We start from the raw sequence: 23220 nt of genomic DNA on the forward strand, positions 1-23220 counted from the left end.
GCATCTATATTCATCAGTACTATTGTTCTGTAATTTCTTCTTCTCTTCTAGTGTCTTTGGTTTTAGTATCAGGATCATGCTGGCCTTGTAGAACAAATTAGAAATTAGAAAGTTTTCCCTCCTATTCAGTGTTTTTGAATAGTTTAAGAAGAAAAGATATTAATTCTTCTTTAAATATTTAGTAGAATTTAGCTGTGAAGCTATCTGGTCCTGAACTTTTGTTTGTTGGGAGTTTTTTGATTACTGGTTCTATTTCATCACTAGTAATTGGTCTGTACAAATTTTCTATTTCTTCATTCACTTGGAAAATAGTGTGTTCCTATGAATTTGGATCCATTTCTTCTAGGTTGTCCAATTTGTTAATATATATTCTTCATAGTAATTTTATAATCCCTTATATTTCTATAGTGTCAGTTGTAATTTTTCTTTCATTTCTGATTTTATTTCCTTTTCTTGGTGATGAGTCTAGCTAAAAGTCTGTCAATTTTGTTTATCTTTTTAAAAAACCAGCTCTTGGTTTCATTGATCTTCTCTGTTGTCTTTTTAGTCTCTGTTTTGGTTGTTTTCACTCTGATCTTTATTATAATTTTTTTCCCTCTATTAACTTTGGGCTTAGTTTTTTCTAACTTTTCTAGTTCTATAAAGTATAAAGCTAGGTTGTTGTTTTGAGATTTTTCTTGTTTTTTTGAGGTAGGCATTTATTGCTGTAAACCTCCCTCTTAGAACTGCTTTTGACACATCCCATAAGTTTTGTTATGGTGTATTCCCATTTTCATTTGTCTAAGGCATTTTTTTATTTCTCTTTTTATTTCTTTGTTGACTCATCAGTTCAGTAGCATGTTGTTTAATCTCCATGTATTTGTAAATTTTCCAGTTACCTTCTTATAATTGAGTTTTAGTTTCATACCACTGTTGTCAGAAAAGATGCTTTATATGATTTCAGTCTTCTTAAATTTTTAAGACTTGTTTTGTCACTCAGCATGATTTATTCTGGAGAATTTCCCATGTGCACTTGAGAAGAATGTTCATTCTGTTGCTTTTGGATGGAATGTTTCTTTGTATATATCTGTTGAGTCCATCTGGTCTAATGTGTTAAGGCCAATGTTTCCATATTATTTTCTCTGTGGATGATTTATCTATTGATTTAAGTGGGGTATTAAAGTTCCCTGCTGTTATCATATTGCTGCCTGTTTCTCCCCTTAGGTTTGTTAATACTTGCTTTATGCATCTGTGGGCTTCAATGTTGAATACATAAAAATTTACAAATATTATATACTATTGTGGATATATATCCCTTTATGCTTGTGTAATATCCTACTTTGTCTCTTATTACAGACATTGTTTTAAAGTCTATTTTGTGTAAGTATAGCTACTCTTTCTTTTTGTTTCCATTGTCTTAGAATATCTTTTCTATCCCTTCATTTTCAGTGCATGTATGTCCTTATATCTGAAGTGAGACTCTTGTAGGCAACATGTAGATGGGTTTGTATTTTTATCCATTTAGCCACTCTGTCATTTGATGGGAGAATTTAGTCCATTTACATTTAAAGTAATTATTGATAGGTATGTACTTATTACCATTTTGTTATTTGTTTTCTGTTTGTAGTTCCTCTGTTCCTTTCTTCTCTTACTTTCTTCCTTTGTGGTTATTACTTTCTTTAGTAGTATGCTTAGAGTCCTTTCTCATCTTTTGCTTAACTACTATAGGTTTTTATTTGGTGTTACCATGAGGCTTATATATAACAACTTACATTTATAACATTTTATCTTGATACTGAGTTAAGTTTGAACACATTCTAATGCTCTACATATTTATCCCCACACCAATTTTCTGTATTTTTGTCACATTTTTACATCTTTTTACCTTGTGTAACTCTTAACTAATTATTGTAGTTAAGTATCTTTACTACTCTTGTCTTTTAACCTTCAAACTAGCTTTACAGGCGATTAATCTACTACTTTACTGTATATTTACCTTTACCATTGAGATTTATACATTCGTGTTTTCTTGCAATTAGTGCCCTTTTCTTTTCAGTTTAAAGAAGTCCCTTTAACATTTCTTGTAAGACTGGTTTAGTGTTGATGAATTCCTTTACCTTTTCCTTGTCTGGAATATTCTTTACCTTTCCTTCAATTGTGAATAATAACTTTGCCATGTAAAGTATTTTTTTTCTTTTAGCACTTTCAATATGTCATGCCATTCCCTTCTGGCATGTAAAATTTCTGCTGAAAAATCTGATAGTCCTATGGGGACAACATATCAAGTTGTTTTCCTTTTGCTGCTTTTAAGAGTTTCTCTTTGTCTTTGACATTTTAATTATAATGCATCTTGGTATAGGTCTCAGTGGATGCTTTTCAGAGCTGCTTCTGCACTGGGCCCTGGTGCAGGTAAATCTGCATACCTTTTAAGAGCTGTTAATCATTTTGGCACAGCCCAGGATACATCATTGGATGAGAGGCCCATTGGATAAGAAGCCAGATGTTTGGGAGCTCATCTCTCAGGTGCCAGTCTTAAAAAGTTGGATGCCTAGTGTGGGGTATGAGATCCCTTCTTCTCAGGGAAAAACTCCAAATTTTGAGTTTCTTCCTGATTGTGGGTTACCACACCAGGGTGGGGTTTATGGCAAAACTGTGTCTCAGCCTTTCCTAACTATTTCAGTGTGGTTTCACTCTTGTTTGCCTTATATGAAGGAGTCACTTCACTCATTTTAAGGTTTTTCTCTGAGGAAATTATTCCATGTAAAGATGTAATTTGGTATGTGCCTGAGACATAAGTTCTGGATCTTCCTGCATTGCCAATTAATACTTTTTGTTGTAATTATTCTATAAGCACAAACTTTTAAAACTTGTCATTGTAGGTATTCAGTTCCCTAACTTAAGCATGAAGAAACACTAACTTGAATCTTGCCAGGATTGTTTAGGAAATCAAAATTTACATGAATTTAGTTTGCTTTACATTTACATCACCCTTATATTTTTTATAGCAATAGCATGTTTTTTTCACCAGCATTTGACATTTAGAAAGTAAGAGCTATGCATTAAAAGTTCTGCAAGAAAATAAACTTTAATTAAATTTTTTCTCCTAGTCCCAGAAGGAACATGAATTCTAAAATTGAATGTTCTACATAACAAAAAGCATGGCTGCAACTGAAAGCATTTGTATTTCTTCTGAGAAAGTGCAGGTCTCTCAATTTCTACTTTATCCTCTGTCAACACTCATAGGATAGCTGGATAGTAACTATGATAGAGCATTCTTAGAAGTGTATGAAAGCTAAAAATATAAAATAACTTTGACAGTTTTAGAAATGATGAACCAAGTAAGAGTAAGGAAACTAGACTGAATACAACTATTCAACATATACATTACACATATATAAACATATTAAACACATACATATTAAATACACATTTGCAAAGATCGACATTGCTAGACAATCAGAAACCCCCTCCTGGGTTTAAGAATGGGTTTAGTTTCCTTTGTGTTTTTTAAACTGATGGAGGTTGGGAATGTCAGGGCAGGAAGAAAGTGCTTTGGTTAGCAGAGTCTGATGCTCCTTTCTGTCTACATATTTCCTGAAGACTATTACCCCAGTTAAGAATGAGAATGGACATAAGAAGGAGATTGGTGTCTTGGCAGCTTTAATTAACATCACCATGACCCATGCCCTGGGCAAAGTAGTACTTTTCATACACTATCCAGGTTAATCCTCTCAGTAAGGCTTTGAGGTATGGGTAATATTCTCATTTTAAAGTTGAGAGATGAGGTTATGTAACTTGCCCAAATAAGTGTCTGAACCTGGAGTCTAACTGGGCTCCTGACTCCAGAGCCAAAGACCTCTACACCTGTACGTGTGCACATTAATTATGCACTTACTATATCCCAAGGAAGCCAAGTGTGGATGATGGTGAAGGCCATTTGATAAAATGTTATGTATTTGAGTATTCTCCCACAACTTGGCTTTAGTAGTATTTGGTTTAAGCTGGTTATTCTGAGGAAATAAAATCCTGTTATGTGATAGTATACAAATAATATAAAACACTTCCTTTATAAATTAGCATTTGACATTGCTGACCATGTCCTCCCTGAAAAGATCCTCCTTCAGTGTTCCACTATCAGAATATTGAATAGCAAATCATCTCTGATAGCTTGGCTGGGTGTCAGAGTTTGATGACTGATTCCCCTGCACTCTCACTGGAGAGAATGATGTCCAACCCTGGTGGGAGCCTCACTGGCTCCTTAATGTCATGGCTCCTTAAGTCTCAGCTCTGTTAGTATGAGCTGCAGGCTGCTTTGAATTTGCTCCACACGTGTGTGCTTCAGGGGTCAGCCAGAGATTTGGGCAGAATTATCCACAATACTTCGGGCTCCCAGTATTCAGTTTTCTCCTCTCTGGGATTTCCCCCAGCTCACTTTCCAACTGCTTGTGGTTACCTCCATCTCCATTCTGTAGTTCTTCAAACCAGCAAGAATGGGAAACTTACCCAATGCCACACCATTCCATTGTTCCAACTGTCAAACTTTACCTCCAGTATCTGACTTCTTTCAGTGAGTCATTCTTTAGGGCCTTCAGGTAGGCTTTTACATTTTTTAATTTTGTCCAAAAATTATAGTTGTTATCTGAGTGTGTTAGGGACCAGGGGGTGGGCAGTGGAGCAGTCCAAAAAGAACTTTAGAGAGCTTTCTTTTTAAGAATCAAATCCTATGCAAATCCATTAACTTTTATGTTAAAATTAATCACTAATCATGATTCACTGTTGACCTTTCTTTTGCCTATTTTGTTCACGCTGTCTTTTCCCACCTAAATCTCTCTTTAATTCAATTACTATTTGAGAATTTGTTGAGTACTTACTAGGTGCAAGGCACAATGCTATATGCTCTGTTGAAGTCTTGTTCATTCAAAGTCCAAATCAAATGCAAATGCCTCCAGGATCACACCCTCCCTCCTAATGGGTATATGTGCTTTATTTTCTTCTGAATGCCTTTGTTACTTTGTTCCTCCCTTTTGACATTTTATTTATTAATATACTTGCTTTTCTCCCCACCACTGCAGTCTTGTTCCCCCGTTAGACCGTAGACTTCACCAGGGCAAGGGCAAGTCTCACTCATGTTTGTATCCATCCATGTTGTCTTAAACATGATTTTAAAGTCAGGGACTAAAACAATATACGAAAGTCTTTGCAGTTAGAAAGAGAGAAAAAAAAATGTAGAACAGTAGCTTCCTGTCTCTATTCTCAGAAGTAGAGTGGGACATCAAGTAATAAAGCATTCTTTGTTTCTAGAACATTTCCCCCTCCTCCTCCCCAACCCTTTTTCTTTTTCTCACTATTTAATTGTGGTCTAATTTAATCTTTAACTTTTTTGTATGCTTAGTCTCATCTTTAAAATGGGATAATATGTATGTTGATATAAAACACTTTTTGCTTTATTACAGTTCACTAAGGGAGCCTTTCCTTTTCCCTTGAAAATTCAGTGCCAAAACTCAAGTAAACAGACTATTGCTGTCCCAAAAATGAATAGGAGAATAACCCAAACATTTGATTCTTCCTTAATTTATAAAATATTACAATAAAATTTCATAGATTGAATTGTCAGTAACAAAGGACATATAAGCGTTTTTCTCTTTGAGCCATAGTAATGAGCATACTGTAATATGGAAACTGTAGAAATAAAGTTAAGTGAATTAAACCAGTTTTTCTAATAATTTCACTTCTTTCTTAGATTCAAGTCAGAAGACATTTAAAAGAAGAAGGTCTCTCATAAGCTGGGCCTTCTGGCGGGGTTCCAGCACTCACCTGGATGACTTGCCCATGTCCCCAACATCTCCTACACCAGGACGGCTCTTTGGAGTTTCTCTCCCAAATATTTGTGAGAATGACAATCTGCCCAAACCTATCTTGGTAAGTCTCGTTTTGGCCTGTGACACTAACGGGAAAGAACTCTTAGCAGCGGGGGCAGGAATCTGTACCCAAATGGAAAAACTATCAAATCCTCTGCAACTTTTATGTTTAAATTAATCGCTAATCATGATTCACTGTTGGCCTACAGGCCAAACACCCATGACTGTGGCTGAGAGTCTTTATTATTATTACTTCAAAGAATAAAAATCTGATAAAGCTATTGCAGAATCATAATGCATAATAGGGAGACATCGTCTAGTCTGCTGGTTTCAGGAAAGAGCCACGTAATAAGCCAGCTCAGATAAACTAGAGTTCACTCTGTAGACAGAGAAGCCACATTAGGATCCACATCATCCCTCACACTTCTCTCACATCCTTTCTGGAATATATTGTTCTGAAAGTCTCCTTTAGTCACTTTAGCAGCAGAAACTACTCATTCTTACACTTAAAAAAAAATCTTACTTTACTTGTATTCCAAGTGTAATCACAGAGATACCTGCTCTGGTATTTAGTTGTCTTTCATTAACCGATGGGTCACATGAAAGCCATTGAGTTTGTGTTGTCTCCCACTGATATATTCAATGATCACTGTTAAGCAACATTTATTGGGCATTCAGTATCCCCAAGCATTATACATTAGATGCATTTTATCCTAAATGGTATATCTGCAAGTGCCAGGTATCAGGCTAGCCATGTTGTGTATCCTACACTAGGGGGTCATTATTATCATCATCCTCATCTTCTCTACTTTACATATTTTTAAAAAGCCTCAAGTTTACTGAAGGTCACTAGAAAGAAAGCAAAATGAAAGACTGATCAGAATGGGATGGGATGGAATGGAGAAAACTTCCTGGAGATGATCCATTTTTGAGACTGCAAAATAAGGAAGGACAGGAAGTAGAATGAAGTATAAAGGTACATAAAAAGGAAGACAAACAAGTAAAGAATGAGTTTGGCAAGGATATTTCCATATTCGGGGACAAGAGTCCATGTTGGAGAACTGGAAAAGAGTCAAGAGGTAGGACAGAATTGCATTAAGAGAGACCTTGAAGCTTTCAGGAAATTACATTTTAAAGTGGCTGTTGGTTTATTGAACAAGACAATCTCATAAATCAAAGTGTTTAAAGTAAAATGTTTTAGATGTTGATAAACTAAAGAATAAATAAGGGAAAAGAGATTTAGAGGTACCCAAAACAAGCTGACCTTAGTTTTTCCAGCAGACCCCCTGGGTCCCCAGTCCCCCGGGACACCTGGCATCTGACCGCTGAGGAGGGCAAGTATGTGTTCCCTTGCTTGTATGTGTGAAGTGCCATTTTGGATTTTTCCCTTTGCTTCCCTGTAGGATATGCTTTTCTTTCTTAATCAAAAAGGACCCCTCACAAAAGGCATCTTCAGACAATCAGCCAATGTGAAATCCTGCAGAGAGCTAAAAGAGAAACTGAATTCTGGAGTTGAAGTACACCTAGAGTGTGAATCTATTTTTGTGATAGCATCTGTCTTAAAGGTAGGAAAGGCTGTCCCTTCATCCATCCCATGGTGTAGCTCTGGAGAAAGACAACTGGTTTCTCTCATCATGACATTGTTTCCATCTGCATAGATTTTAAATCTTTTTAGTGTTAAAAAACAGTTCACAAAGCCAGCATTGACCTTTAAAAGCCAACTTCAACAATAATGGCTTGTCAGATCAGCTTTCTTTAATTTTTTCATCCCACACCACTCTCCTTATCTTCACCTCTGCCAGCCCATGTAGAAAAAAATAAAATAAAAATTAAGAATACTCAAAGGACGCACAGCTTATTTACCAGAATAAATATCCTGATTATGATGATTTCATTGCCTTTCTGATAATGACAAAATTTTCAAAAATAAACCATTATTGAACCTTGAAACAGAGTTTACCATAATACAAACATAATAACAACTGAAACAAAGAGATCACTGAAAATTACATTCACTTATACAATCATTATGCCTTCCCCTGTTCCCTAATACCTTCTTAAAGTAAATACAGAATAGAAAGGACTCTATACACTGGGCCTTCTTTTATAAAACCCTTACCACATTTGACATTCTTCATAGTCCTTACACTTTACCTTGTGGTTACTTAACTCACATCCATAGTTAGAGCACTTCTAAAATGCTTTCCCTCTGCACTTTCTTGAGTTTACCTAGAGTCAAAACCAGCTTCTAGCAATGCTTTTGACCAGAGCCCTAGTTTCTGAAGACCTGCCTCAGGCTCCAACCTTCCAGCAAGGTTGGAATGCACTGGAGCCAGAGGTAGAGATAAGGCCTCACCCTGCATCCTGGAGCCTGGAGCATAAAATCAAATTAAGGAAAACACAGTGAAGAAGACTTTTGCATATCCCTACTCCTTGTCAACTCTGTACAGAATCTTACTTAGTGGTTTTATGAACAATCAGATATGTTTTGCTAAATGAACTGTGTCTGCTCTTAACCCCTCCTGTAGGCTTTTACAGTAAAGTATTACTCAGAACTAGAGAGCTGGAGCTAGAATCATCTAATCTCTTTTATACAAGTTTCACAATTACTCTTCAATCTTAAAATATGATAAAGACACATATGTTGTACTTAGCCAGATACATGCCAGGAATATATATGCACAATGAATTTTTCTTTGTTTTTTCTTTTTTTATCATATAATTAGTCTTTCTCCCATCTCTCATTTTGGAAGCTAAAGCCTATTTTAGAAAATTTGCCTTATTATGCTACTCTTTACAACACAACGCTTCTTAAAATTTTGCACTAGATCATTGAGGCTATTACAAAGAATATGGTTCTAGAAGAGTTAAATTGTATTTCAAATTGAAGAAATATTACTTGTACAAAATAAGCAAAAGATAAATGATCCAAATGATTGAGAAGTCTGGTAAAATAGGTTCCAAGTAATTGCAATTTTATAATCATGTGACTGTGTTTTACTCTCATTTCTTCCAAGTGGTTTCAGGAAAGGAGATAATTTTTCCAATTTTTTTTTCTTCTTTTTAAGACTATTTGGAAATGGTACTTTTTTCCTTTAAGTTTTTACTTTATGCTAGTTTTGCTCAAATATAAGCTTAACTCTTCAAATTGTAATTGGAAGAAAATTGCTTGAGACACTCACATTGGTCCATCAGACCTTTGAGGAAAAAGTTCATTTTTAATCCTGCAGGAATCTCATCTCAGATTAATTTGAGCATTCTGCTGACCGGGCTAGTTCTGGAAGGGAGGAGACTTGCAGTTGAGTGCTGTGAGTTGGTGCTGGTGATTCAGAATGAGCTCTTACATCTTTTATCAGCTGTGGTGGTGGTTGTATTCCTTAACTTGTTATTCCAGCTGTAGAGAGTTCATTGAGATGTTATGAGTTATTATCTTTCAAGTGTAGGTTTAAGGCTTGATGTTTTTCTTTAAGATAGAAGTTGTCCTCAGAGATTTAAAAAGAGAGCTATGTCACTGCCCCACTTTGAAATAACAAATTTTGTCTCTTCTAAATCTGACTTTTAAAGTAAGTGCAGCAACTAAAATTCATTTGGAATTATGAAAATTCAGTAGCTTTCCCAAAAAAGAGGCAACTTTTGTGATGACCCATCTGAATCACAAATATCCAGGCACATTTATACTGGAAGATACAATAGAACAGAGAAAGATTTTGAATCAGTCATCTTCCTACTTATAGCCACTCTTAAAAAAGTTGTATGACAATAGTTGACATGACTATAAAGAGGGTTTCTTAATTATCTTAGAATCTCAATTATAGTTGGCCCTCCCTTGCCCTCATTAATATTTGGCCATGATGCAAATATTAACAGTTCAGTAATGACCTCTACTATTTCTGGGACTGTGCTTGGCATTGAGGTATACAAAGAAGGTGAAGGTCTGTCCCTGCCCTGGAGGAGCTCCTGAGCTAGTGAGGGAGATGCACACCTGATCAACTAATTGTAACAATTAGGTATTGCAGCTTCCGTATTAGTAATGCCAACATGATGTATAACTAAAAAGTTGTGTGCTGCCTTTGGTAAATCACATAGATAAAGCTGCTGATTTGGTTTTTTCCAGCAAGAGTTAAAATTGGTCAATTGCAGACTTTCACCTGCCTCAGTGTCTTAAGCAGGAACTTGCAGGAAGATAGTCAACCATGGGTACAGTGCTTAAACACAAAATTGAGTTTACTCTGAAGTTTGCTGAAGTGGAGATCAGACGTTTCAAGCTTGGCCTTATTAATCCCATGCCAAAAGCAACAGAGAGAGTTGGCCTAAAACAGAAATGAACACAGGAAGACCAAATATAGCTTTTTATTTTACTTTTCATTAAACTTTTTATTTTTAAAAAACTGCCAAGCAGCAAATACCCTTGGTTATATCCTTTTTGTGTCATAGTCTGGGTTTTACCATGCCCAGTCCTGCCAGTGGTCTCAGCAGAACAGGTATCACCAGAAAGGATAATGTACTGGGGACTTGTTATTTAGTATACATCAGGCCATGGGGTGCTGTTCCAGACTCCCAGAGCCCAGTTATTGCCTGGAATGCTTTCAACCCCCAAATATATGACAGTCCTTCTATGAGGAACACAGGGAGAAACACTGTGCCTCTCAGTGAAATTGTTCACCAGTGCCACTGGAATATAAAGTTCTAAAATAGCAGGGACTTTGTTTTATTCATAGCTCTATCCCTAGTACCTCAAACAGTTGCTGAAATATATGAGTAAACATGTTTAGAATGATTGCCACATTACAAACCTCACAAATATGCATTTCTTTGAACTCGTGATTTGAGAGCAGGAAAAAGGATTTAGGATGGTTTGCCAGATCCTGTCATGTTGCCCTAATTTGCTAAAATGTACACAGACAGGGGGTTCAGCCCAAACAGGTTGTCCTTTAACTTTCCCACTGTTGTCCCCACTCCAGTTTCCCTCTGGTTTTGTGAAAAAAAATCAAAGCATGTGTTTCTATGTGTGCATGTCAGTGGAGAGTTGGCACAGAGCTCTGTGTTTTCCAAAGAAAGGACTCTTCAGTTAAACATGTTCTTTCTGATTTTCTTAATACATATTTAGCATGAGAATAACCATTTAAAATTTCTCCTTCTATGTAAGGATTTCCTACGAAATATTCCAGGAAGTATTTTTTCATCAGATCTCTATGATCACTGGGTCTGTGTACTGGATCAAGGAAATGATGAAGAGAAAATAAATACAATTCAAAGGTAATTATTCTAATTTGGTTATATCTCAAAAATACTTTTAAAATATATATTTTATAAGCATATCTATGAAAGTAATGATTACCATAAAAGTCCTATCCACGAGGACCAAATTTATGTTGGCTACTGTCATTACTGCTATTGTTTTCTCCCTAATCTTATTAACATGGAATACATGACCACTGTATACCTTTTATATATCTGAATCTGTTAGGAGCTGAAACCCGTTAGACCAATAGTTAATACTGTAGACCCACTGTACAATTTATTATCTTAATTTTGGTAAATTTAGCTAACCAGACAACTCCTTATATATCTCATTCAGCAAGTGAATTCATAACAGAAAATTCCCTCCACTCGAGGAACTTACAGTCTAGTAGAATACACAGATAAAACCAAGAACTTCAAGTACAATGTAGTATGATGAGTGCTATAAAAGACCTGTGCAGGGGCTGGTGCTGTGGGAGCATCGCAAGAGAGAGTTCACTCACTGGAGATCATCAAGGGAAAGGGGCTGCAAAGTCTCAGTCCGATCCCAAAGAATGCATCGTCCACACTCAGGCAAATGGGACTGGCAGAATTCACTGCCCTCGTTCCTGATCCCTGCGTTATAAGAGAATAAAAAGGAGGAGAATATTAACAAAAAGCAGTACTTCCAGTTCCGCGAAAACCCAAGTCCCACTGTCATTTATTTGCATATGCTTGTTTAGTAGTTTTTTTTCTTGAACAACTATCTACACACTGCAATTAATAGACTTCTTTTATCATAAGAACATAGTACAATGTTGAACATGCCAGAAACCAAAGCTCTGTAACAAAATACTATCTCCTCTTCCATTATGGTTTGGTGGAATCCATTCAGAAATAGTGATCATCGGATTGTATACATTGTTGCTCATTGTCTAAAATGTTATATCGTGTAAACTGCCTGAATGCTTTTTTTCTTTAAAGGCAAATATGACTCTTATACAAATATCAGGTGTTTTTTATACAAAAATCAGAAATATTTTATTTAAATCATTAATTAGTGAAAGAACTAGTAAGATGTTACCACCAGTTCAAAGAAGATTTTAGACTGCCACAACTTTTGTTGTTGAATCAGAAGTGTTGAATTTACAAACAGATGCAAAACTGGCTTTTTCTATTGAGGCATGAGGGAATCAATTAAATCATTTTCTCTCTCCACCAGACAGAATGTCAAGTCTATAAGTGTTAGGTGCACTGCTCTCTGTAATCTACAATTTACCAGACTTGTGAAATAGCTTAAAGGCATAGGGCACCCAGAGAATTAGATAACCCAAGAGTATGCTAGACAACACCTTACTCTCCGTTGAACACACTCAGTGGTCCATTTCAATATCTTTCATAATTTGTCCCTACAAAACTGTATCATTATCAGTCCATCATACTGAAGAATGCCTCTCTGCTATTTATGCAAGCGAAGTCAAATTACCTTACTTTCCCCCCCAGGTTGCAGATTCTTGTTGAAAAAAAAACAACCATGAATTTCAACATATATGTTTTCTAAATGGTAGTAAAAATCATTTTCATTGAATAATTTAAAAATCCTATCAAGTACAAAATAAGAACAGTAGGAAATATATTATTATAAGCTTCACTTATATGTGAACTTGATATCAGTGAAGTAAAGCGGTTTGGGACAAAATTGACCTTGGAAGCTGGTGAAGCAGAGCATAAGGGAAGTCTTAGTAGAGCTAAGGTTTGGGTTCTCAGCAAGAGAACAAATTCCTGTGTTGCTAGTGGAAATAAAGGGAGCACTTTAAATTTAAGTGTTTAATTTCATTAGAAAGCTTTTTGGGGGTTTTTGGTTGAGAATATACTAAAATGTTAATAAGATTTGTCTAAGTTAAAACACATTGTACCAGTTTCAAGAATATTTCAGGAAGGTTGTTTTTAATGAGCCATTTTTCTGCATTCTTCCACATTTTCATGGGATATGAAGATGGTATATAAAATAAATACACAAATCCCTAGGACTTCTTTTCTCCCATTCTCTACAGGCAATCCTCACTTTGCCTGTACCATGTGAACTGAAACTTTTGCATATCTGAACTGTGTTCTTGCTCTGCATGGTCCTCCAGGAAAAGTAAGGGTTGTCTGTCTTTACAAGTTTCTTATGAAATGTCTTGCTTAAAACACACATTTTTCTGTCCTTAGGCTATTAGACCAGCTTCCGAGAGCCAATGTTGTTCTCCTAAGGTATCTTTTTGGGGTATTACACAACATTGAACAACAGTCCTCTTCCAATCAGATGACTGCATTTAATTTAGCAGTGTGTATCGCTCCAAGCATTCTTTGGCCTTCTACTTCCTCCAGCCCAGAACTAGAAAATGAATTTACAAAAAAGGTAATGCAGTTTTTCAGTTTTATACCCTAGGGGATTGAATCCCCATTTTGAACCTATTCGGAGTATTATTTCTGAAAGACATTTTCTTAAATACCTTAAGTATAAATATGAGTTCATTGAGTGATTTATCCTATTCTGATAGACTATAGAAGGGTGATTTCTTGAGCAAAAAAGTGATAGCAATTGGGTTACTTCTCTTTTCCTTTTAAGGAGGCAAAACACTATGACTGATTTAACCATAGAGGGATTGATAAGAAAGCAGTTGATGTGACTTAAAAAAGAAGAAAAGACTTTGGAGTTAGACAAGCCAAGGTTCAGTTCTCAGCCTCATCACTTGCCAGATGCACAGTCTTGGGTAAAGTTACTTACACTGATCCAGTCTCCTTATCTGAAAAATGGAGGTGGTGATAATACCTAGTTTGCACACAGTAGTTACTTGAAATCACGGTGTTGTAGAGCCTAGCAGTTAGCACAGGGTTTGGGACACTAATTAGTTCCCTTTCTTCCCAACATTCTTCCTGCTCTTTTGCTCAGCTGCTGAGGCAAGGAAAGTGAAGGAAAGTTCCAGTATGTCTCGGCGGAAGCACAAAGCTCCCTAGTAAAATCTTACCTCTTCCCCAAGCATCCCAGTTAGGGAGCCTAGGGAAAGGAAATAATGGGTAGAGACTAGTTCAGGCAAAAGGTGAGTTTTCTCTCTCCTTCACAGGAAACCCATAGAGGATGCCTTCTTCCCACAATTATGACAACTCCCTAAGTCATTTATATAAATGTTGGCATTCAGCAGGGCCACAAATAATGACTTTAATCCACTGATTAAAATTAATCTCTATATCCAAACTACCTATAGTATAATTTTTAGGAAAAGCTGTTTTGTATGCTTTTAAAGCAGACATGAATTTTTCTCAGGATTCTCTTGCTTTTCCATTAAAATCAGTATTCATATATGAAGTGTTATTTATAGATATGCAGTATGAAAAGTAACACTGTGTTTTGTCTTTTTTTTGTACAGGTTTCCATGCTTATACAATTCCTGATTGAGAATTGCTGTAGGATATTTGGAGAAGAAATCATTTCCCTCCTGGGAGAGGTTTCAGTGAGATGTGATACCAGAGAGAATGCCTCAGGTATTGTGAACTGGCTGGTTTTTTTGAGAAATAGACATGCCTGTGAAGCTGCTGGGACAGTGCTGTCCTGGAGCTGACAGCAGCTCAAATGAAGGGAGCCTCTGTGTCCAGGGGGCCTAGGACTTCTCCTCCTCCCTTATCCTAGGTCGGACAGGGATGTCACCAGTGTTGTGGGAGTAAGGAACATACTAGACAAGGTCTCCAATTTCAAGTTGTTAGTGGCACCATTATTTGGTATGACGCTTTCAAGCTTTCTTAAATTAAGATTTTATAGGGAACCCTAATTTAGATAATAAAGCTGCTGCAGTTAAAACTACAGAAGGCCTAGAGGCAGGTCTGGTCCTTCTTTCTTCTGCTGCCCCTTAGTGGTCCCTGAGACACTTTATAAATTCTAGTACTCTACAAAAGAGGGTTAAAAAAACAACCAGCATCATTGGGCAGGAGGCAGTTTGAGGACACTCAGACTTACAGAATGGGAACTCTTGTACTACAAGTTACTTGCTATATTCTTTGGCCAATTATTCTATGCCACTGGACATCAATATCTTCATCTATAAATATGGATAACTAACTATAATATCTAACTTTTATGGTTGTTGTAAAGATTATATACAGTAATGGATATTAAAGAACTTTGTCAAAGAGGAATTGATAGGGTTAGTACATGGTTTCTCTGAGACTAGAATTAATTATATGTATCCACCAGCAATCTCCATTAGAAGGCAGTCTTATTAAGAACCTAGGTATACTTGGCATTAATTCCTTCATATTTTTTTTACTATTTCTTACTATTGACATGTCCTCCTTTGTTTGAGGAAGTCTTAAGGAAAGCCCATTTCTTCAGGAACTGAGATATATCTTGGATAACCCAACAGTATTTTTTTTTCTGCACTAACAATTGGGAAGATTGTGAAAGATTCTTTCCTTGTTGAGAGTAAGAATTTGAACAATCTACATGAAAAGAGAATTAAACTAAGTACCATCATTTGTTTGTTTTTTAAGGCAGCATGTATTTGTGGTAAGGAAGAGTGTTACTCATGCTTCCTTTTCTGACAGATACCTCTGGCTTCCAACTGAACGACTCCTCCTACGACAGCTTGGAAAACGAACTGAATGAGGATGTCGATGCTCCATGCGGCAACCTGGTAAAGAAGCTTGGTCAGGGTAGCAGAAGCATGGACTCTGTGTTAACCCTCAGTGACTATGACCTTGACCAGCCTGAGGTGGAAGGCCTTTTAACCCTGAGCGACTTTGACTTAGACCATTCTAAAGATGAAGATGTTCAAATGGAAAGGCCTCTCAAATCCAAGCCAGTGAACATTGCAGTAGTGTACACAAAGGTCCCACTGCGGGATCGTGCCAGGGCCCCATGTGGCATTAGCACACCCAGTTACCTGTCCACAGCTGCAGCAGATGCCCCAAAAAGCCTGAGGCGACACCGGCGCTGCTCAGAGCCCAGCATCGACTATCTAGATTCCACGCTTTCCTATCTCAGGGAGTTTTATCAGAAAAAACTGCGCAAGTCCAGCTGTGATGCAATTCTCTCACAAAAAGATGAGGACTATCTGAAGCAGAATCAGTCCCTCCAGGAAGAGGGTAAGATGTGTTTTAAAAAGAGCTTAGTCACAGACACTGATACAAAGAAAAATGCCAGTAATAAAAATGTTAAGAAGAAAAGCTTGTCTGGTAGTGAAGGAAATCATGTGAAACTTTTCCCTAAATCCAAGCCAGTGGCCATTTCTGTGGCATCTCATACTAACATGTCTTCACATGATCATGCCAGGAACCAGCCCTTTGATGCAGATAGGTCTGGGTATTCCCCTCCACATACAGCAAATGCTCCCCAGAGTTCCAGGAGGCACCGGCGCTGCTCAGAGCCCAACACAGATGACCAGCACTGCAAACTGACCTATCTCAGGGGGATTTATTCAAAGAAACAACATAAAACGAACTGTGAAGCTGGTCTCTTGCATGGAGAGGAAGATTATCTCAAGCGGCACAAGTCTTTGCAAATGGAAGGGCAAAAGCTAATTAATCAGAGCTTGATCATGGGAATTGAGGTGGGCAAGAGTAGTGCCACAAACCAAAACATTGAGAAGATTTTACCCCCAAGATTAAACATTTGCCCAAGGACTAGCTATTCCAGCTTGTCCTCCCCAGGCACTTCCCCATCTGGCTCATCAGTAAGCTCCCAAGACAGTGCTTTTTCTCAGATTTCTGAACACTCTGTGTTTACCCCCACTGAAACTTCCTCTCCAATAGATTGCACTTTTCAAACTCAAAGAAAACAGGAAATGCTTTCTTCTGATTTCAGCAATTCCAGCTTCATCTCTGGAATGCCTGGTCCCTCATCAGGGCAGGCCAGCAGCCACCTGACTTATAGAAAAAAAGACGCCGTGGAGTGGCATTCACAAACACATTCTGTAACTCTTCACCCCAGCATGTGGTTGAGGAATAGTGTGGCCAGTTTGAAAAACTGGTCCCTCAAAAAGAAGGCAAGGGCATCCAGACCAGAGGAAAAGAAAACGAGTTCTCTAAAAGGACCCCTGGAGCCACCTCCGTATGCTTCTGGTGTTCCAGAAACTAACTCACTGAAAGAGAGACAGAAAGACATGCCTGGAAGGGCAGCTGAAGGGCTTGGAGCTATGCAAACAGCCCAGTGGTGTAGTTCTTATCCCAGCCAGGACCCAGAGAGACACTGTAGTTCTCCTTTCAGCCTGGTGGACGACAGACTCAAGCTTTGCATGAGGTCACATGAGGAAAGAGAGAATAGTGGGCAGTGCCCTCCGGGTCCTCTCCTTTGTGAAAGCTCTTCACCCAGCTCTCTGACTGTGGGTGATGTGTCCAGCCCAGACTCAGGGCCTACCATGGTCTGTGATGTTGGAGACAGGTATTTAACCAAAGACATTTAACCACAGTAAGAATCTGATGTCTACAAGAACAGAAACTGGGCTAATAATGATATAAACACAGTAATTATTATGACCCCTTTGTATAAAATACCTAGGATGGGTAGCATAGGAAAAATCATTGCTAATACTTAGGACAACAAAGGAAGTCTCTTCATTTAAACTATTAGGCAAAAACTTTAGGCAAAAAGATTTTATCACCTAAGAGTTTGGGACGCTTTTCCTTATGAAAGCATGGGATTGGTGGTGTCAGGTGTTTTTAGAGGTAGTAGCAGAGGTCCAGAGAAAGCATCTGCTAAAGAGGAAACATGCCTTATGGAATATTGGTGTCCTAAGAAGGCCAGGAGATCATGAGTGAAAAACAGGAACTGTGGAGGGAGAGAGGGGATGGGTCCAGAGAAACCATCCACATTCCATGGAATGGTTTTAACAGAAAGGCAAGAAAAATGACTCTAATCAAGGCATTAAGAAGGAAAGCATGTCCAGTAATAAAGAAAAATATGAAACATTTCCTTGAATCCAAGCCAGTAGTCATTTCTGTAGTAGCTTATAGTCATATGCTCTCAGTGGGTCATTCTAGGAATCAGTCCATTGATGCAGCTAGACTGGAAAAAACTAGAGTGATTCAAGAGCCGTAAGTACCACAATATCATAATTTTTTGTTAGTTGTGTTTGGTTAATTTGTCTTTCCATTCGTGTTGCACTGCTCTGCAAAGGCTCTGAAACACAGCTGTGAGAAGAAGAAAGGAAATGGCTTCTCATTTCAATGTCTTTTCCATAGGTGCTGTGCTAGAAATATTCTCCAGAAATACAAATTCCCTTATAGAAGGTGACCTGACAGCATTTGCTGTCTTACTGTGGAGGTAAAGATTAACAACAGCCCTTTCTCTCTTACACAGAAGCTCTTCCAACATGTAATCAAAGCATGGCATCTTTTTGTTGAAATGTTTTCTTCAGCCCTGCAGCCAGGAAAAACTACTGATATATTGTCACTTTCTGACTGTTTGGCAGTTGAGAGAGCAGTTTTGAGGTTGGAAGTTCATAGAGTCACAGAATAAAATACCCACCAAAGTAGCTATCAGGCCTTTTCAGTCACTGGCTATGGATTTTATTACCTCCAGAAATTTTTACATACTTTTATCCCAAATGATTCATGGTTTATACCCCACTGGTTTATCCCATATCCCTGGCATTTCTCCTCTCCTCTTGCCTTACACCAGTGTATCTCCTGGATTGTCTCCATGGATTATTAGGTATAAAGGGATAGGATCAGGAATGGGTCTGCATCTTTCTTTATTTCAGGTAGTAAGACGTTACTTACAACCAATTTGTTCTCCTCAGATGAACCTTTCTTCCACAAACTAGCTTATTCCAATGTTTTTCTTGGCTACCAGGAAACTTTCAGGTCAAATGTTCTTTCCCTGTTGTCCTAAAGGTTGCATTTTTTCAGTTATAGAAAATAAAATGTTTTATGTAAGATAAAAGAAGTCTTTCAGTATTAGCTATAGGTGCTACCTACCTCTAGGGAACATGGCCCTATTTGCCCTAGCATTATAATTAACTTCTAGAACTCTGTCCAAAGAGCTCATTCATGACACTGGCCATCTCACTCACAGATGTAAACTACATTTCTCCTTATAACCAACCACTCCTATAGTTAGACTCCTAAGCATCCATATCTTTTGTGGTATAATATATAAAGGCAACAGGGATTCCCCTTACCCTTAGGGCATACTACTGTCAGAACTGCAAGATGTGAATGAAGTTCTTCTGGCATGGTGTGTCTTTCTGGAAGAAATTGCTCTACTTAACAAAATAATAGTTTTTTCTTTCATATTGGCAGATAGAAAATCATCCACCCAGTTTGAAGCATAGAAGAAAATAGACGCTAAGGTTCCTTAATAACTATTCCTATTCTGTTCCCTTAGATACTCCTGTTATACTTAATGTGAATAGTTTTTAATATTACTTAATAATACTTAATATTAAGTATTGTGTGATTTGAAGACAGACTACATGTCATTTTATTATACTCTGTCAATCTATAATATATTAGACTGATGCTTTATCTAAAATGCTTTGAGTTTGTATAATATATGTTGATGAATTTTACTACCATATGTTATGTAATAAATGTGTATTTTTGTACTTGCAGAAACTGCTGCTAACTTTTAAAGTTGTTTGGTTTTCAAAGCACTGATAATGGATATGTATGAGGTCAATGATGTCTATTAAATACCATTCTTCAGAGTTAACAATCCTACCAGAGCAATATTGCCCATTGTAGAATTTTTGCTTAACATTGGAAATTTCATTGACTATAATGTTGAATTGGAACTTTGAACTTTTACTCATAGACCATGGCCAGTCTTTCTAGAAAAAGGATTTTTTTATATATAATCTTACCACTTACTAAGCAAGTCATGATTTAGACACAGAAGTGTTCATTTTCTTAGGCATTCTGTTTTCACTGTGTACCTATAATAAGATATAGTCTATAGTCTCATATCAAAAGAATTAGCAACCCAATTTAATTGGTTGTATGAGATTTTATCTAAATTTGAACCATTCTAACCAGAGTACACAGTTGGCCCCAGACACATCTGGACATTCTAAGATATCTGGACCCAGACACTCCAAGATAGCAGTATTTATAAGATCATAAAAACATTTAATATTTCTGATTTCTCAAGACTGCTGCATCTTTGTCCTCTCAAAGTTCATTGAGGTTCACTCTGTGTAAGTTTAGCCACCATTTATTCCAAAGAGATTCCAAAAAATATACTACCTTAGTCCAGAAGAAAATGATTTACTTTAACCAAGCATTGAAGACCGGAAGTGTCAAAAGTGTCACTGATTAGATTTGGGCAATGTACACATACACTGGTGTTAATTTAATTTCTTCTTAAATTTTACAGAAATACAAAAATAATTTTGATTTTAAAAGAACCAATCTACTAAAAACACTGGATTCAAGAAATTATCTCACATTGTGTTTTTCTACTTTTCATGGAATAATAAAGTATCCTTGAACCAATGGCACATTTTATTGAGAAGAAGCTCTCATATTACATATCTTAATACAAAGTATGGTAGTAAATATTTAAGTGATATTTTCCTGCCTGGTCATGTTTTCATGACTTGAAAGGAAGCCTGCAAACTGCTTATTTCAATACAAAGAAAAATCTGAATAATAAAGTTGGGTAAAACATAACTTTCTTTAATGTCTATTCTGGTTATGAGACTATCTGATAAACTAAGTATGCTGCTGAAAAGAATACTCCTGAGTTCTATGTTATCCCAATATGGGTCCTACTCTGTTTTCTGAGTTACCTGTAAGTATAAATCCTTCACTGAGTTGTTTTTGTTTTTAAATACAGTGAACTCATTGAGCTTCAGTTCTGCGTAATATCAGATGTGTGGTAGAATTGGTAGAAGGCCCTGAGGTGTAATCTGGAAAATTTTGTTTTGAAGTCCCAAAGAAATACATGGAAGATAGTGTTAGGTGTATATTCTTTAAATCATACACTGTGTGTGCTCATCTGAAGCACCAGAGTGCACATATATTTTTAGATAGTTCAGAGTGTTTTTTAACCTATTTAATTTGTTGAGGCAAGGTAAATACATTTTTTACAGTTTGGTTTTATATGACAATATAAGATAAAAGTTTGGGAGATATTAAGATTTAAATGCTAATTGCTTCCATCTAGACTGGATTTTAGATTACAGTAACTTGGAACTAACTTTAGAACATCTCCTTGCAGCCTCTTGATCTATTATGAGTAAATAAATTAGCTAAAAACCTGTATTTCTGAGGTAGACTGAGTAAAATGGATGCTCTAAAGAAACATTCCTTCTCACATCACAGGGGCTGTGATTTACTGCCTAAAATTTTCAGGAGGAAAAGAAACATTTTCTATTTTTGCTCAAGAATGGGATGACTAAGAAGCAGAGAATCATCAAAATAAGTGAACATAAAGAAGTTTACTGCTTAAAGAAGCAGTAAATGAATAAATACATGGGAAAGAAAGCCATAGATGAGCTAATTCAAGCAAGAAGCTGAATCACAAGGAGTTCAAAAAATGAAGAAAAGAACATAGCTGGGTGGAGATGGAGGTATTACAAATAATTTAAGTGCTATTCAGGCAGTTTAACTTGTATTAACAGGTACTGTTCTAGACCCTAGAGATACAAGGTAAAAGACTTGTTTCCCTCCTCAGGGACTTTAAACAGTAAGGGAAAATTGGGCTGTGTAGAAGAAGGGTAATAGTAACATACAATGGGCACTTACTGTTGTCTGCACATACTGGTGATCAATGCATTTTATATACATATGTAGTTCATTTAATGCTCATATAGCCCTATTCTGCTCTTAGCTGGAACTTCATTCTGACCCCAGGCTCTTTTGTCATCCTTTCACCATAAAATACCATTAACAATACTTCCATAATAATACTTATTCCACAATAAAGCAGACATGTACATGAGGACCAGTCCAAACTTTACTAGGTTATTAGGTCTCCACTATGTATCTGTAACTTAAGAAAACCATCCAGTACCAGAAAAATTCAGAAAGCCATGACAAATGTAAAAATAATCGGGCTGAAAGTTTGGTCCAAAGTGGTGTAAACTTGTGTCTCCCTGTTCCTTTCAACTAAGTATAATTATAAACCCTGAAAATAACATAAAAGTCAACATTTTTATTGAGAATGTAAAAGGTGATGGGGGAAGGTGAATTGGTTCAGAACACTAGGAGTAGAGAGACAACACAATAGCAAAGCAGCTTATATCTCTTCACCCAAAAAAAGAAGGAAACAAAGCTTGACCTTTCCTATCCTAGCAACAGAAGGCAGCCCAGATCTATGCATTCCTCCCTGTGATCAAGTGGAGTCTCTGACACCACTGGGTAAGCCAGATATCACTAGAAAGAAGGATAGATGAGTGCCCCACTAACAGTAAGTGGCCAGGGGGACAGTTCTTTCCTGCTAGGCCGTAGACTGCTCTCCCCCACTGGGAGATACCAGAGTGGCCAGACAACAACAGACTCGGGCACAACGAGCAGCTCAGCCTGGGAAGCAGCATTGCCCCAGCAGGCCTAAGACTCCCCTCCCTAACCCAGAGACATTGGGACAGTAACCAGAAGGCATGGATAGGAGGGACTCCACCACACAAAATACCCAGCCAGAGAAGCCTAAGACCCATGGGAAAAAGATGCTTCTCTGTCTGAGAACAGATTAAAGTAGCACTACAAAATTCTTTGAAAATTAACCACAACCCACTGTTAGTAGGTGGGGACCTGTGTGCTAAAGCTAAAAAATGTGTCTGCCTACTAAAATAAAAGATTTAAATAGGGCCCAGAGTCCCCTAACATAGTAGCCAAAATGTCCAGGATACAACTGAAAATTGCCTATCACACCAAGAACCAGGAAAATAAAACTTCAATAAGAAAAGACAACTGACACCAACACTGAGATGATTTTAAAGCAGGTATCTTAAAAATGTGTCAATCAAATTCAAATTATCTTGAAAACAAATGAAAAAAAGAAAATCTCAGAAAAGAAATAGAAGTCATACAAAAAGGCAAATGAAAATTATAGAACTGAGAAAATACAATAACAGTTAAAAAATCTTACTGTGTGGAGTCAATAGCAGATTGGCTATCCATATGACAGAGGACAGAATTAGTGAACTTGAGGACACAGAATTTGCACAATCAGAACAACAGAGAG

At 37.1% G+C, this 23220-nt stretch overlaps 1 protein-coding gene across 6 annotated transcripts in view; it reads left to right on the forward strand.

The window, feature by feature from the left end:
• Positions 1-20705, forward strand: part of ARHGAP20 (Rho GTPase activating protein 20) — a 175420-nt gene extending 154715 nt beyond the window's left edge. For 5 of the 6 annotated variants that reach the window (XM_073239267.1, XM_073239265.1, XM_073239269.1 and 2 more), the window contains 6 exons: positions 5720-5898; positions 7241-7402; positions 10984-11093; positions 13269-13458; positions 14468-14582; positions 15639-20705. In XM_073239267.1, the coding sequence (XP_073095368.1) occupies positions 5720-5898; positions 7241-7402; positions 10984-11093; positions 13269-13458; positions 14468-14582; positions 15639-17494 (2612 nt within the window). In that variant the 3' untranslated portion in view covers positions 17495-20705. The remainder of the gene's footprint in view (positions 1-5719; positions 5899-7240; positions 7403-10983; positions 11094-13268; positions 13459-14467; positions 14583-15638) is intronic. The other variant, XM_073239268.1, reaches the window with a different exon arrangement.
• Positions 20706-23220: the final 2515 nt, after the last annotated feature.

This window comes from Manis javanica, chromosome 6 (assembly GCF_040802235.1).
Source record: "Manis javanica isolate MJ-LG chromosome 6, MJ_LKY, whole genome shotgun sequence".
In the NCBI taxonomy this organism is placed as follows: Eukaryota; Metazoa; Chordata; class Mammalia; order Pholidota; family Manidae; genus Manis; species Manis javanica.